Below are 15,230 nucleotides of genomic sequence, written 5' to 3'. Positions count from 1 at the left end.
CTTTTAAAGACACATCTGGTAAGGAATCCTACCTAACCATCTTAGGGGGAGCTGCCATGGCCAGAACAGACCAACAGCAGGTTCCTCCTGCTCCTTGACCTTGCAAATGCTGGGCCTTGAGGTCCCAACATGATAAAAAAACACTTGATAAAACCATGATAAAATACGCACTTATCTTTGCACGTGGTAGCAGTCCAGCACTCACTGCAGGCTCAAACACTTGATGTGGACTCATGTGATTCTCAACCCATGGGGCTGACACCCCTCCTCCCCAGCACACTACAAAGAGAGCAGGAAATTCTGACTAATACTTCTTTAAAACTTGGCACGTGTTTTTAACTGCTGCCTGTCACACCAGTGAGGTCTGTGACTGTAAGAGGCTGGCTTGTGCTGAAGACAGATACCCACTGCTCTGCTCCCACGGTCCCCATGTCCTCTGGAGCTCCTCTCAGGCATGGGGGCACAATCCTGCTCTGACGGTGTAACCCTTATTTGGTAAGGGCAAAAGGGTAGGAGATCAGCTAATACATGTGCTCACCTCATTTCTGAGCCATTCAGCAGGCATAGACTGTACCAGCTGCCTGGAGAGTCTTCCCTCTCCAGGACCACGGACTTACTTAAAAGGAACAACACAGCAGCTTGTGAAACCACCTCTCAGCCCTGGGAATGAGTAACACTGTCACACCCAGCATGGCTTTGCATTATTAAAAATGCATTTTGACACAGAAGCAGTTTGAGATGCACACTGCACTCCAGTGTTCCAACACATCTGTCCATAATGTTAAGTGTGAACCTTGGGATGAAGTTGCATGGTCTGTCTCACAGAAGAGGCTGGACTCCATGGAAGCACTGCCCCCAGCAGCCCTGCCCCCTTCCCTGCTAGCAATGCCACTCCCACAGCTGCTCTCCCTGCAAGCAGGGCCCCTGGTAGTGCCCCTCACACCCAGCTCCGCAGCCCTTTTGGGCAAGAAGACCTGCTCAGGAATGTCTGACAGCTCAGAGATAGATGCTCCAGAACCATGAAACCAATGATTCCCACCGGTTGTTGACGGTGCCTCTGACTACGTGCATGCCATGCACTAGCAGCCAGCTGCTGTTTATGGAGGGTTGATCCTGCTGGAAAAAACCTAATTGAGTCTATAAATATATGCTATGCACTTCTGCAACTAGGCCAGCAGATAACACTGCATCTATTATCCTGCCACTCCACCTGCCCAACACAGTAAGCCACTGTACAAGGAATTTCAAAAGGAGCAGTTTAGAAGTGCAAGATACTACATCAGTTTTTGTCCTGCTAAATCTTTTCCAACCAGAACTATTTTCCAACAGTCGAACTACACACACTGCAATAGCGGAAAGGGACCTGACCCGAGCCCTGGTTTAAGCTCTGAACTACGGAGAAACTGGGGTGAGGCAACCATGAAAGCCCTATCCCTTCATGTCACTGGATGGAAACACTCCAGCACCAGGATTTGCAGAAATATTTGCCCAGAACCTGGGATACTATTCCATACATATGCATCTCAGTTTAACTGGAGTCTAATCAGGAGAAGTAATGAATATCCAGCATCTCCCATGGACTTGGAAGCTGCTGTCTGCACAAGAACTGTAGGCTGTCTCCAGGCATGGATCAGCTGGTGGACACAGCTTTCTCCTTTATATTGCTTTTTCTCACATCTTTCTTTCTTCCTGCTTGCCTGCTGAATTTTTTTTTCTTTCCTTTTCTACCTTTCCATCCTTGTCAGAAGCTATTTGTATCTGTGGGAATCATACTTGGTTGTGTGCATCATCCTCACCAACACACAAGCTCCTCTTGATGTCAACACACTTCCACCACACATTATGCTTTTTTTTTTTTTTAATGTAGTATCCAAAACACTTGCCTGAAGGGTTGACCACTGAAACCCAAACCCGAACTGGTGCTGGTGATCATGAATAACACCAAAGATGGTGGAGTGCTAGAATCCCCACGATCTGGTCACACTGTGCATGTATCACTTTTGATTTGCAATGGGTTCCCTCACAGATTATCAAGCCCTGTTTTAGCTGTCTGTTTCTGGATTCAGCTAAGGAGGGATTTGAGGCAACCATCCTCTAGAAACAAGCTTAAGACCTTTGAAGTGTGAAAGTTCAGTAAGAATATCCCCACAAAATTTTTTTCTGACCACTGCATTAAAACACAACCCCCCTTATTTTAAAAGCTTCCCCCCAACCCCTCAGTATTTTGCCACAATTATTTTAGGAGAGAAGGAAATTTGGAATTTTTGTACCTACTAGTAAGAGGATAAAGTAAGAAACAAACATGTTGGTTTCTTTCAAAGCATATTGAGGCTCTATTGCAAGCTACATTTATATTTCTATTTGTTAACACTGACTAGTGAAAGCAGCTGAAACTCTTCAGTGCAGCCACTGAAAACTGAAACTTTCTATAACCCTTTATAATTTTTATTTGTCAGCCAAACTCAGTAGGCAAGACAGGCTTAAGACAGCTGAAGAAATCCCAGCTGGAGCTGGAATACGGATACTAGGGCCTGGAAGATCTGATGCCCAGGAAACACCCTTCCCATCATTTAGAAACACAACTTTAGTCTTGGGCCTTGCTGCTGCAAACAAAATAACACGCACGAAAGCAAAAGGTGCCTAATGAAAGTGGTTCATGTGAACAATATTTTAATAAATGTAAACATGCATTTTCCAATTAAGTGTTTTTCTCCATAATGCTATTAAAATGTGATGAAACTAGGAGTGGCAGGTTGGAACAGAGAGAAAGAAGCAGTTCTGGAAACAATGTGCAATTAAGCAGCAGAGCTCTCCACTGAAGGCCTTGCTTTGGGTGCTGAAAAGCTCCTCGGGCCCAAAAAACAACTGGGTGGATTCACAGAATAGAAGCTCTCCTTCTCACAGAGAAAAGCCTCTGCAGTGCCACACTCCCACACAACCTCCCCTGTTCAGAAACTTCAGGACTTCTAATGCTCCCCCCGCACTCTGATGCCTTCACAAGAGTGGATTTCCTGTGAGAGATTTCTGGGGCTGTAGGCAGCACCTCGTGCCACAGAGCCACCCTCCAGAACATGATCTGACTGGGCAGCCCCCAGGGCTGCATCTACCCCAATTCAGTCCACTGTTACTATAGCAAAGGCAGGCAGGGCTGGAACATCAGGGGCTGCTGCTCTCTGCAGTCACGCAACCCCGTAATTCCCAAAGAGAAGCCGTCTCTCGTCCAGCAGACCACAGGCTGCCGCCTTTATCACATGAGTTGTGTCATCTGCTGCACTCCCAGAACCCAGTAACGTGAGGACAGACCACAGCCAGCCATCACTTGGAGACAAAAGGACTTACTGTCCTGTGACCAGGGGACACAGAGATCACATGAGGGGAAGGCTGGCAGAGATCTCCATCTGCAGCAGTGAACTGAGTCAACATCTGTTTCTGTGTCTGTTACGGTGACAAGGATAATGAAAAGGGGAGCTCAAAGAAAGAGTAACCATTTGTGCGTGCATTGAAAGATGTAAGGGGAAAACTGAACTAGATGATGGTCTAAAATCATATGCACTAAACTAAACTAGTCAGGCCTACTAACTGCATGCTCTAGTGGGACTTTCCCATCTCTAGTGCTTATGATTCCAGTTTAGTTTTGTTGTTTGGTTTTTGGGGTTTTTTTTAAGGAAAATTAAGAACTGTATGCTCACCTTTTCCATTCAATCTGTACTTTAGAAATTATTAGGAACTGAAGTATAGCATTTCAGAGAACTAATTTTGCACAGCCTGTGAGCTTTGACCTTAACATCAAGGGAGGTGAATTACTGACTTCTGTGTTCTTCTGGCAGCAAAGAGATGGACAGGTAATCATGATGAAATTCTTATTACAAAAATAATATATGGTATTCCAAAGAGATGTAGATCAACAGGTCTTGTCTTCTAAGCACCTTGAATGCACAGGAGTAGCAGCTGGACTTTGGGTTCTGGTCCAGTTGATACTTACTTGACTTGTTAATCCAGAGTCAGGATGCTGTGAAATGGAAATCTAGCATGCCTCTGGGGCAAAGACATTTAGTTCATTTATTTCAGTTACTAAGGCCTTCAGGTGTGTTGATTTTCCTCTAGGTTTCCCTACCTGGAAGACAGATGGATTTTCCAGGTGACTGGAGGACTGGAAAAGGAGGGAAGATGACCCCTTTCTGCCTAAGTGCTGTGCTGGGGAGGGCCAGCTGTGGGCTTGCAGTGACATGACAGAAGAGTAGCTGCCTGGTGCCTCCCTGCATACATTACAGTGGTGTAAGTTCAGCTGAAAATAACCTCCTACCTCTGTCCCTCAACTGGTGAGAAAATTAGCTAGTGTTTGCACAGAGCCTGAAAATACAGATTCATCAATATTATAATGACTTCCCAGAGATCCCTGGGAGGAGTAAGTAAGTGAGCCAAAGCTAATGATAACAACCCTATTTTTGTATGGCACTTACTCTTTACAAGTTACACTCCCTTGGTAATACCACTCGAAAAGCTCTCTCCTTGCAGAAGCAGGCGTGCAAGTGAAAGTCAATTGTAATGAAATACTTTGTGGAGCTGCACTACACACGCAGCTCTATCCCCCTGCACTCCAGAGTCAAGAGCTCTATTTCAGCGTGGCAGCACCACAGTGCCGGTGCTCAGAGCAGCTCGACCAAGTACTGCTCTTTGAGAGAGAAGACTAAGCCTCTTCACACAGGCAATTTTCTGAGGAGTAATGACTGCTGCACACCTGCAAATAAGGCTGAATACTCCCAGAGCGCCAGGCCAGGCTAAGGGGGAGGTCCCAGAGACTTCAAGCATGTAGAAATGCGCCCGCTCTCGCTCTCTCTCTCCCCCCTCCCCAAGGCGAAGGAAAACCGGCAGTCGTCCCTGCTGTGCAGGGACACAGCTGATCTGGGAAGAGACCCAAGTCCTGGAATCTGCAGGAAACCTAAATTCAACTGCCGTTTCTTATCATATCTCTACGTGACTCTCCCTCCATTCTGGAAGCATCCCCGGTGGGAAACACAGCTGGGGAGTATTTCGGCTGCGATGATGTCAGCCCGCTCCCGATAGGCTTCTCTGTAAGGTGACACTTTGCTGGGTGAGACCCGTGCGCCTGGCCCTGGATTTGTAGAGCGTCGGACTTGTTCCCTTTCTGCCAGAGGATGGCACTCCACCCCCTGCAAAAGAGCAGCTCTTCCCAGGACCGCAGTCCTTTGCCTGCCTTGACAGGGCTGTGACGGAGAGGTGACACAAACGCTATCTGCTCATTTGTACCTCTTCTTCTGTGCAGACACCGATGGGATGGCCTGGCTGCAGGCAGAGAAATGTGAGCAAGACGAAAATTGCAGAGTGGAGATTGCTAGTTTTGAAATCTCATTCTTCAAGGCACCATGGCAAATTATAGGAACTGGTCCTGATCCAAGGACAGTTCCTCTAAACGTGATGCCTGAGATGCACCAAAATACAGTAAAGCAGTGGGGAAAAAAATGGGTCTCTATACTGGAAGCACGAGAGGCTCGACTTCTATCAGCTGTGCAGATGCAGACACATACATGAACAAACCCACACAGGGGATTTGCCTGTTTGACTTGAGAAGGAGGACATGCCACACATAGTGATTCACCATGGGTGTACACGTGGGGAAGGACAGGCCACAGGCTGCTGAGAGTGTAAGAAATTTTCTGTGTGATCTGCTCCTCAGTACCATCACCGTTTGCTTTTCTCCTCCAAACCATCAGCCTGAGGTGTGTTACTACCTGTGCCCGTGCCCAGTTCCTGTCGTTCTCCTTCTCTCTCATTCTGCTTCTCCAGCGCTGAGGCTGCAGCATCAGAGGTGCAGATGGTGGAGTTCACAGCACTCACACCAAAACAAAAAGATTTGCCACAGGATTATCTAAACCGAGTACCTCCAGGAAGCTAAATGCTACACAGCACATCTGAACTTTTCAGCATCAACTAACAGAATCTAAATTGCTCAGAAAATGGACAGCATTAGGATAAAGCTTTCAAATCAATATGCACTCATTCTCAACCTAAAAACACCTCTGGAAAGTTACAGGTTTTCTTCCTGCCTTACAAACAGAGAAACAAAGGTCAGAAGCACAGCCTGCCCAGATACCTAGACAGTTTTTCCTTCCAAATTGCACTTGACCACAGAGTTTACATGAGCCATGCAATGTTAAAACCCCCTTCAAGCGAAGCTTCAGAAAAACTCTCTAGTGCATTTCAGTAACTTATGTGCATGAAAACTATTCCCAGGCAGCTCCAGGATTTTAAGCCATGGAAATTCACTGCCTTGCGCCTGACTTATCTCTTTAGGGTAGGTTTTGATCTGATTCTATCATGACCTTTCTAGTGTGAATGGTAAAAATCACCTATCAAAATGAAAAATGTAACCTTTCATACTCCTTACATTATCTGGTATTTTAATAAAAACCCACGAAAATCACATAAGTCTTCCTGTGAGCTCCCCAGCTTTAAAAGAGACCCATTTGATATCTGAAAGTCTACATGTATCGCCAGTGTGACCTGATGGTTCCCCCAGCACAGTGAGGAAGATGATTTTTGGTCTACAGTTTGAACCACAGATGGATGAAGAACCAAGCCAGAGCAGATCCAAAGCAAGTGAGCTGCGATGTGGCCTGGGGGCCAGAGCGTGCATCCCAGCCCAACCCCCCAGCCCACCACGCGTTGCCATTACCTGTGCTCGATGCTCCCCCACCGCAAACTGTATGACGGCGATGCCCGGGCTATGGCTGTCTTCGATCCTCTCCACAGTGCTGGAGTCTATTTTCAGGTCATTGCTAATTTCCGCGCTCTGTATGAAGTCTTCTGTTTTCAAGTCCTCCACTTTCTTCAGCTCCCCGTTGGCCAGCTGGATGATCGACCCCTTCATGAAGTAAGGGGGCAGCGTGGGGGGCGCGGCGGCAGGGGAGGCAATGGACTGCACCACGGGCAGGTGGATCTGCGCCTGCACCATGGTGGCCTGGTAGGCAGGCTGGGTGGTGAGGGGCTCTGCACTGAAGTTCTCGCTCTTGGGGACGGCGGTGGTGACGAACGTGTGAGGCACTGCTGCAAACTGAGGAGACGACGTGACGATCGCAGGCGTGACTCCCGACGGCTCGACGTCCGCGCTGCCGACCGGTATCAGCAGGGACTGGGTGCCCGGGATCACCAGGTGCTGCGGCAGGCTGCTGGGGTAGCCGATGGCTTGCTGCTGGCCGCTCAGGTAGCCGATCACCGGCGGCTGGGTCCCAGTGTAGAAAGCTGTCGCTGGCAGCCCCACAGGGAGCTGCTCAGAGGCGCTGTGGGTGGTCTGAATGACGGTGTGAGGGGACAGCGTGGCCACCGCCTTCACCCCCTCGTGGCCCAGAGCCTGCTGCGGAGACAAGGCATAGGACCGGTGGGTTGGCTTTCCTAAGTGCAAACTTCCCTTGTCGTTGAGGGCTGAAGGAGAGGTCTCACGGTTGGCGGCCTGCTGCACCTCCATGTCTGCCGTGGGCGTGCTGCTGTTGGGGACCACCATGACAGAGGCTCGGACACCTGAGGAATCCCGCACGCCGTACTCGGCGGGGCTCGAGTGGACCACCACGTGCCTGGTCTCATAGTGATGGGGAGCTGGTTTATTGCCTGCTTTGACCAGACCCATGTCGGCAGAAGGCGAAATGCCGTACCTCCGGCTCTTCTCTATCTCGCCATTCAGTACCTCCTTGGCCTGCATCGCCTGCAGCCGGCTGCTCTCGGGTTTCTTGGGGGGATCCCTGGTGACAAAGTGGCCCCCCGAGTCAGTGTACTGCACCACCACTTGGGAGGAAGGGCCAAGGGTGAGGGTGTGCGGGATCACTGTCTGATGTGGGTGCAGGGGGACTGGGATGGTTGGAGGAGAGACATTTCTGACAGTGCTCTGGGAAGAGCTGGAAATGTGGACGTACTGGTTCTGCTGGGTGGGTGGAGGAGACCCAGCAGCGATCAGTCCAGGCGTCCTGACCAGGTGCGGCTCAACTTTGTGCCCCTGCTGGCTTAAGCCGCTCATGCTGGCCAGCAAAGTGGAATAAGCCTCCAGCTGGGAGCGCTGGGATGGAGTGGTTGCAACGGCTGTGGCCGCCGCCACGGCGCCGGTCGCAGAATTGGCTGTCGGAGAAATCAGCTGTGAGGGGATGAATCCGGTGTACGATCCACTGTACTGGGGCCCGACAAACTGGAAGGTGTGCTGCAGGTGAGTGTACTGCACGGGGGAAACGGGGGTCCCTGACTGGGAGAGGGCAGGCGAGTACACCGTGGGAAGAGTGGTAGAGGCTGGAACGGACCTGGGCGCACTCGGTGGGGAATAGTCCATCCCTGCAGACAGTGACTTGTGCAAACCCTGCTGCAAGCCTGCCTCCACCGAGGAGGTGCCCCCGGGCCGGTGCCTGCCCCCCAGGCAGCCCTGGCCACTGGGTGTGCTGGGGAGCCATGCCAGGTTATCTGCACGGTGGTTTTCGTTTGGCAGGACCGGCTTCACCTCCGAAGGCAGGCTGGTGGCAGGGATTTCTCGCTTCTTAGGTGGCAGGCATTCATTGCTCCGCTCTTGGTTGGATTTCATCTTTCGCCGTCCCCCCTCCACTGTGCTTGCTTCACTGTCTGGCTGGCTCTGATTTCAGTCTGATAAACGGAAAGTCACATTTGATTTCTGCAGGGGATCCAGTGACTTCATGAGGAATCATCTCCCTGTGAGCACGATCCTCCGACAGCTGCTCTGGATTCTGCAACGAAAGGGTGGGCAAGAGAGATGGGAGTCACATCGTCAGCAATGAGAAATGAAAACGAATAAGCAGACACCCTAAATCAGCAAACAGGAAAAAGACCTCTGGAAAAAAAAAAAGGTCAGGCATTGCCACTCTCACATCAAGGAGCAATTGACAGCTAGCTATGCTGTAAACAGCAGAAAAATCCTGGGCATGTCTGCTAATGCATCAGGAAAACATTAAAAAAATTAGGCATATCAGAAACAACCTGGCCATAACTTGGTACATTTAGCAGCAGTCATTTATTTCCCAAGGCCCATTCTCCTTCCTCTACGAAAACCCTCTATGTCTCTACGGTGCCTGCTTTGTTCTTCCAGCCTCTTCTTCCCCTGCAATGACGACACTGCCTTCACCCTAACGTGCCCTAAATGGGAGCACAGCAGGGAGTCCTGAGGAACAGGCACACACAAAATATTGTTAGCAACAAGTCACTGTGAGTGGTGCAGAGGGAAGGTGGTGGGTCACTCCTAAACCCCTGAAACCCAGAGACACCGGCAGGGTGACTTCACGTGACACCATGAGGGCTGTGGAGGCAGCAGCTGCCTCCTGTCCCCACTCCACACCACAGCTCATTACAGGGACACGTGTGCTTCATCTCCCAGTCTGGCAATGAAGCTCAGCCACGCGAGCTATTTACAGCAGCAGCCCAGAGCCAGGGATGGATCCGAGCCAGGTTTTTGATGTCTGGTGGGGTTTTTTTTTGACCCAGTGCTTTGAAATCCTTCTGCTATTGATGCCTCACATTCAGGTGTCCAGGCAGGACTCTGCTGGGAGGAACTCCCTGCCACATGCAGGTAGGCCAGAGCCAGGTGCTGGCACCATATCCATCTCTGGCAGGATCCAACCCCACTCCTTCTCAGCCACTGCTCACCACAGAGGCTGTTGGTACCACACTCAGGGCCACAGCCACAGGTCTATGAGTTTGACTCAGGTGTCCTCAGCCTTGGGGACACCTGCCCAGAACTGCTCGGAAAAGTGTGTTTGAGTTTCCTGATCCAAATCATGAGCCTCCACCACTGTAAAAATTTGAGTTTCATATTGGGCTGATTTTTCTGTTGGAGCAAGTAAGTTGCTTTCTCCACATCACCAATTTCAACCAAAGGCAACAAAGTCTTCCTAACTCTTCTGTTACCTGCTAAAGAAAATATTGTAAATGTAATGTGTTACACATTTACTCTCTTCCTGAAACCTTGCCTAGCCTAATCAACCTTCATGGAGAGCGAAACTTTTCCTCAGCCCCTGTCCAGCCTCCGCCTGTCATCCGCAGTTCTGGCTCTTTTGAAAGTTGTTCAAGAATGGGCGATGAGAAACCGCGCACCTCGCATGAGTGGCAGCTCAACAAGAAAAGCATGCATTACATGTAAGAAGAATAGAGAGAAAGAATTAAGAGTGGATGTGAAAGAAGATGGAAATAGGATATAGCCCACTTTAAAGGGAATGCTGAGGAGCAGTAATGATACTTATCTTATGGCAAGTAATATTCCTCTGGGGGATTTCTTTCCCTGCTGCCTCACTTCTAATGAACAATAAGCCTGATGTTTTATGTGTATGAAGTACTTTGAAGACACACTAGACTCAGATTAAACCTATCTTAAAAAGCACTCTTTACATTTATGGTCCTCCGAGCTGCTGTAAGCCTGCAAGAAAAGTCCAAACCTTCTAATGGTTTGATACAATCAGTCTTAAGTTAATTACTCCATTCTTTAAATATTGATAAACAGTAACGAAACACCAACAGCTAGAGCTAGGGGAGGGAGGTAAAGCACTGTTTCAGGGAAGATTCCCTGGCTTTGAGGAGACAGGGAGGATGAAAGAACTCAGGGCAGCTTCAGCTGCAAGGGCCGGTGACACCCAGGGCGCAGCAGCCCAGGCACTATCCTGACCTGCCCTGGTCTGTCAGCACCATCACCTCGGCACCGTGACCGCAGCGACGAGGGCAGCCAGGAGACAGGGCCCCTGCTGGATCAGCATGGGCCTTCCCCTCCTCCTAACAGTTGCTCAGCGTGTCTTGGCAACAGCTAAAATTATTATATTACACATGACTTACAGATTTTTCTTTTTAAGTTCGACTAAAAATAAAACTGCCGAGCTCACATTTGCGCAGTCATCCTTGGTTAACTTTAGCTCTCTGTAGCCTTCTGCCCCAGGCAGCCGGCTTGGGTAGGTAAGTCAGCAGATCCTGGCCCAGGCAGCTGCCCAGAGGGGACATCCTCAGCATGGGGTGCTCATCCTGCTCCCCCTGTCACAGGGAGCTTGTGTTGGGCTTGGACTATCCTCCAATCTCTTCTGGAACATGAGCTGCAAATCCAGAATTTAAATACGCTCCCACGGGGAAAAGCTGGGAGCAGAGGCAGAAGGCTGGCTTCTCTGCCTGCAGCAGAGCAGAGAGCTTGTATTTGGGACTGAACAGGGATAGGATCTTTTGCTGTGCTGGGTAAACCAGGCTCCCCCAGTGGTTCCAAAAGTTCGAGGCATCTGGGTTCAGCTTCTCTGCATCGAAAGTAGTACTATGAAGCCTTATGAAATGGAGTGAAGTTTCATTATGCAGGAGCTGAAGCAAAGATTTTATTCTGCTAAATAGCATTGAACCACTGAGGTTTGGGTGGCCTCCAATGTCAAAGCTAACATCCTTCAAAAATACCAAGTACTAACTCTTTTGGGTCATGCATTTTGGTTTTTTTGGTGTAAATCTTTCAGATGACTGACTTCATCTTTACTGGTAACAAAAGGACTGCTCAAAATCTCCTGGAGAACTCAGGAGGAATTAATAAATTTAACGGAGACAAGGGATGAGACAGCCACAGAGCAGTGAATACTGCCCCACTTTTTCAAGCCCAGGCACTTCACAGTGAGACTTTGAGCTCTTAACAGACATAGGACTAGATTTGCAAAAAAGTGGAAATATGCAGCATAAAACAGCCTACTTCTACTTCAAGATCTAAAAGTAAAACAGTAACTTTTCAGCATTATTCAAGTTCTGGCAACAGTAAAGATAAGACAGGACTGATATTGCTTGGGAAGCAATGAAAGGGAGAGAACCCAAACAAGAGTGTCTCAAAGGCAAGAAGTACAAGACCTGGATAAGCAGTTTTTTGCTGGTTGTCCTAGAAAGATGAACGCCTGCCTTCTGTGGTGTGCCGCAGGGTTTGCTGGATGCATGCCTTTTTTTTTTTTTTTTTTTCTTTTAATTCAAGTCATTTTTCCAGCTCTGGAGCTTTCCTTTAACTTTAGAGCTGTCACTCACAATTTGTAGATATGCAAACGAGCAGGAAACACCAGGTGATTTTTTGCTCCTGTGTGTGTCACAAGTGCGTGCGTGCGTGCAGGCATGTGTAATTATGGCTGGGAAGGTAAAAGGGACAAAGAGATCAGGGAGAGCAGCTGGACTTTGGTATCTCTGGCAGTGAGTACACATGGAACATTGCTAAACTGTCTGGACAGCCAGTGTCCACTGGCAGTCTGCCCACACTCAAATTCCTGGAAAGGCTTAAGGCAGAAAAATAATCACTTGGAGGAGTCACCATCTGGGCTTGCTCTGGTCCCAGAGGGATTGCTCACTGGAGCTCGGGATGTGCATTTTCATGCAAAACTCCAAGATCTCTTTGCAAGGCACTTTAAATCTCACTATCTTTCCCAAAACAACATTTTTCTACTTATTTCATCTAATAAATTTTAAACAAAGGAGAGGATATTGGGCTATAGCTTCAGATGCTGACCTCCTTTATTTATCTGGAGTTCACTGCAGCAAAGGTAAAACCAGCAATGCAAGCATCCAAACACAGCGACATGCTGTGTCCCACCACCCACCAGGACTGAGACTCGGGGTGCAGAGAAGTTGGGGCCACAACCACAAAACACAGCAGCACCTGGCTATGCAAACAGTGTGACTTTCACTGCCTTGAGAAACCAAGCACTTTCTCTGTCCCATGGTGCAGCTAACATCCTTTTTTGGGTCTCTAAACCTTCTTCAAAAATCTGGTTCCTCCATCCTCCTCTGGTCCCTGACCTTTCTGCAGTTGCCAGCAAGCTCACACCATCATGTGCCAGCAGGAGGAGGGACTGGTGCAAGAAGCAAACACCCAAGTGGGGCAGTCGTCAGCTTCCAACTTCAGGGATATTCAGTTAAGCCAGTCACTTATTGTCAAAAGGTTCCTTTGATGGCAAATCCTAAAAACACACAGAGTACTATGACTTTTCAACTTCCACTTTCCAGCTCCAGGTATGACCAGCAAACTGTCACATTTATCCGTGAGATATATCTGTACACATTTATACACTAGAAAAACTATGTCTCTCCTCCATCAGACACTGTTGCCCTGCCTGGCACGCAGATGTTAATGCAACATTTGGCAGAGTCGAGCCTGATACGCGGCTCTTTATGTCTGGGGTGTTACCGGGCAGATGCAGCAGCGCAGTCTGATGCTCCCGCCTCAAATCACCCGCCCATCCTATCACGAGTGAGTAATTTCGGCAGCGCTGGAAATGAGTGAGAAGGGGGAGGCACTTCGTCCTCTCCCCTCCCCGCCAAGGAGGCTGGCATCTTGCAGGATCAGATTCAGAGAGACGAAAAGACAGACACACTGCAGAGGGCTCCGCAGCTGCATTCCGCCTCAGATCCGTAAGCCAGCTTTCTTCCCCCGCTCTACAGCCTGCCCGCTGCCGGCTACATATTCATGGTTGTAGCTGCTACACATTCCATTAGCCCTGCCATGTGCAGCTCAGCGCAGGCCAACAATAGCTATAGGAGTTTATTGTCCAACCCGACCAATTTCACAGCTCCCTGGCACAATTCCCGGGAGAGCCAACTGCAGAGATCCATTAATAAGGAACATGAAAACCTCTAATAAAATTTGAAATTCTTCTCCCAAAATGAAAGGATTCCTGATCAACACCACATCCGCAAGACAGATTGTCCAGTGCAGTGTTAGTTCTTATTATACTTTGGGAATCTGCCACAGCAAATTGCTACAGGTTTTGGCACAGTGAGCAGCGGTTCCGCACATCCTTCCTCTCCCCAGGCAGATCAGACAGACTCCACATGAGACAAAAAGCAAGTGATATGAGCAAACCTCAGGGAGCACATCACCAGATGTGAGATGCCCAAAGACTCAACATTCCCATGAATTTAATGGAGGTATGTAGGTAAAAGAGTTGAGAGAGGGAGGTTTAGGAGGACAAAACAGTGTAAGACATATTCCCAAAAGGACAGACAGGATGGAGTTCCAGGACAGCCATTCATGAGCACAGGTTATACAAACTGATTATTAGAAAGCTACTCCACTGGTTAACCATCTGTTTCTCCTACTTACCCTGAATTCTGACTATAAGGAGAGATGTGCATGTCCTAAGTAGGGCACTTGCCTCCTGAGCTAGTACAGTTAGACTGTGCTTAGTTAATAACACATTGTTATTATGCCTGATAGGTGCTGGTGAACTGCACAGGAACATGGTGCTAAAATTATCTTTGGTTTTAGTTAATCTAACTGCTGAATGAAGAGTTGGAATTAACTTTCAGAAATTTGCAGGTTTCTGCCATCAGATCATCTGGGTGCCATCACTTCATTCTGCAGCAGGAGAGATGCCTTTATTTTCAGCATCTGTAGAAGTCACTCTGTGCTCTGGGTGTGCAGCAGACCTTTCTGTCCTTTCTGTGCACACACACAGCGGTGCAGCTACACGTAAGCCTTGCAGGACTGTGAGTACTACAGGTGATTTAAACGGATTCATAGCTGCCTACATCCTTTGTTTATACAGAAAAAAGCTTTCAGCACAGGTGATCCCTCCTCTTCCAGCATGCTTTGCAGAGAGGTGGTACCAGAGCATGCAGTACAAGATGCCAGGGAGCCTGCAAGCAATGAAGCATTTCCTCCAAGAGCCGCAAGTTGACCCCATGTCAGGGCTGACATGGGAGGGCTGTGTTGGCCATCCTGCCACCCTCCCAGCCCACCCCACCCCACGGCAGAACCCTCGCTCCCTGCCACAGAAACCCTCCCCTTGGCAATGCCAAACCTGGGCTCTCAGATGTCAGGAGTCAGGCCCAGCTTCTTGCTTCTGAAACACATGATATTGGTTCAAAAATAAAAGATTTATTAAAATTATAAAGGTGAAGGGTATTAATTATTATTATTATTACTTCTTTTAACTTGCCCCTCTGCTGTGTGAGGCCTTCTTTCAGGCTTAAGGTCTCTAGCTTTTCCCTGCAGCCCACAAGATCAGAAACTTATTAGTTTGGCTAAAAGTGGAATTTCCCTTCCCATCATTTGACACCAGGAAATGGAGTTTTGCGAAATAGCATCAGATATCCACAGACAAAAATGCAGGAGCTGACAGTGTGGATTACAGTGAAGTTTTTCTGAGGGTGAAATGCTGGACTTCAGAGCTTTCTGCCTCTATGGGGGAAAGGAAAGGGTGTAACTGCTAAGTGAGGGTCTGAGCCTGGAGCAAAGCCATTTG

General features: G+C 48.6%; 1 protein-coding gene across 10 annotated transcripts in view; it reads right to left on the bottom strand.

The window, feature by feature from the left end:
• ATXN1 (ataxin 1) overlaps positions 1 to 15,230 on the bottom strand; it is a 243,927-nt gene that overhangs the window by 6,969 nt on the left and 221,728 nt on the right. For all 10 annotated transcript variants that reach the window (XM_041475506.1, XM_041475513.1, XM_041475511.1 and 7 more), the window contains one exon: positions 6,695 to 8,735. In XM_041475506.1, the coding sequence (XP_041331440.1) occupies positions 6,695 to 8,575 (1,881 nt within the window). In that variant the 5' untranslated portion in view covers positions 8,576 to 8,735. The remainder of the gene's footprint in view (positions 1 to 6,694; positions 8,736 to 15,230) is intronic.

This window comes from Pyrgilauda ruficollis, unplaced genomic scaffold (genome assembly GCF_017590135.1).
Source record: "Pyrgilauda ruficollis isolate IOZ18807 unplaced genomic scaffold, ASM1759013v1 scaffold35, whole genome shotgun sequence".
Taxonomy (NCBI): domain Eukaryota; kingdom Metazoa; phylum Chordata; class Aves; order Passeriformes; family Passeridae; genus Pyrgilauda; species Pyrgilauda ruficollis.
This window is presented reverse-complemented; position numbering and strand designations above follow the sequence as displayed.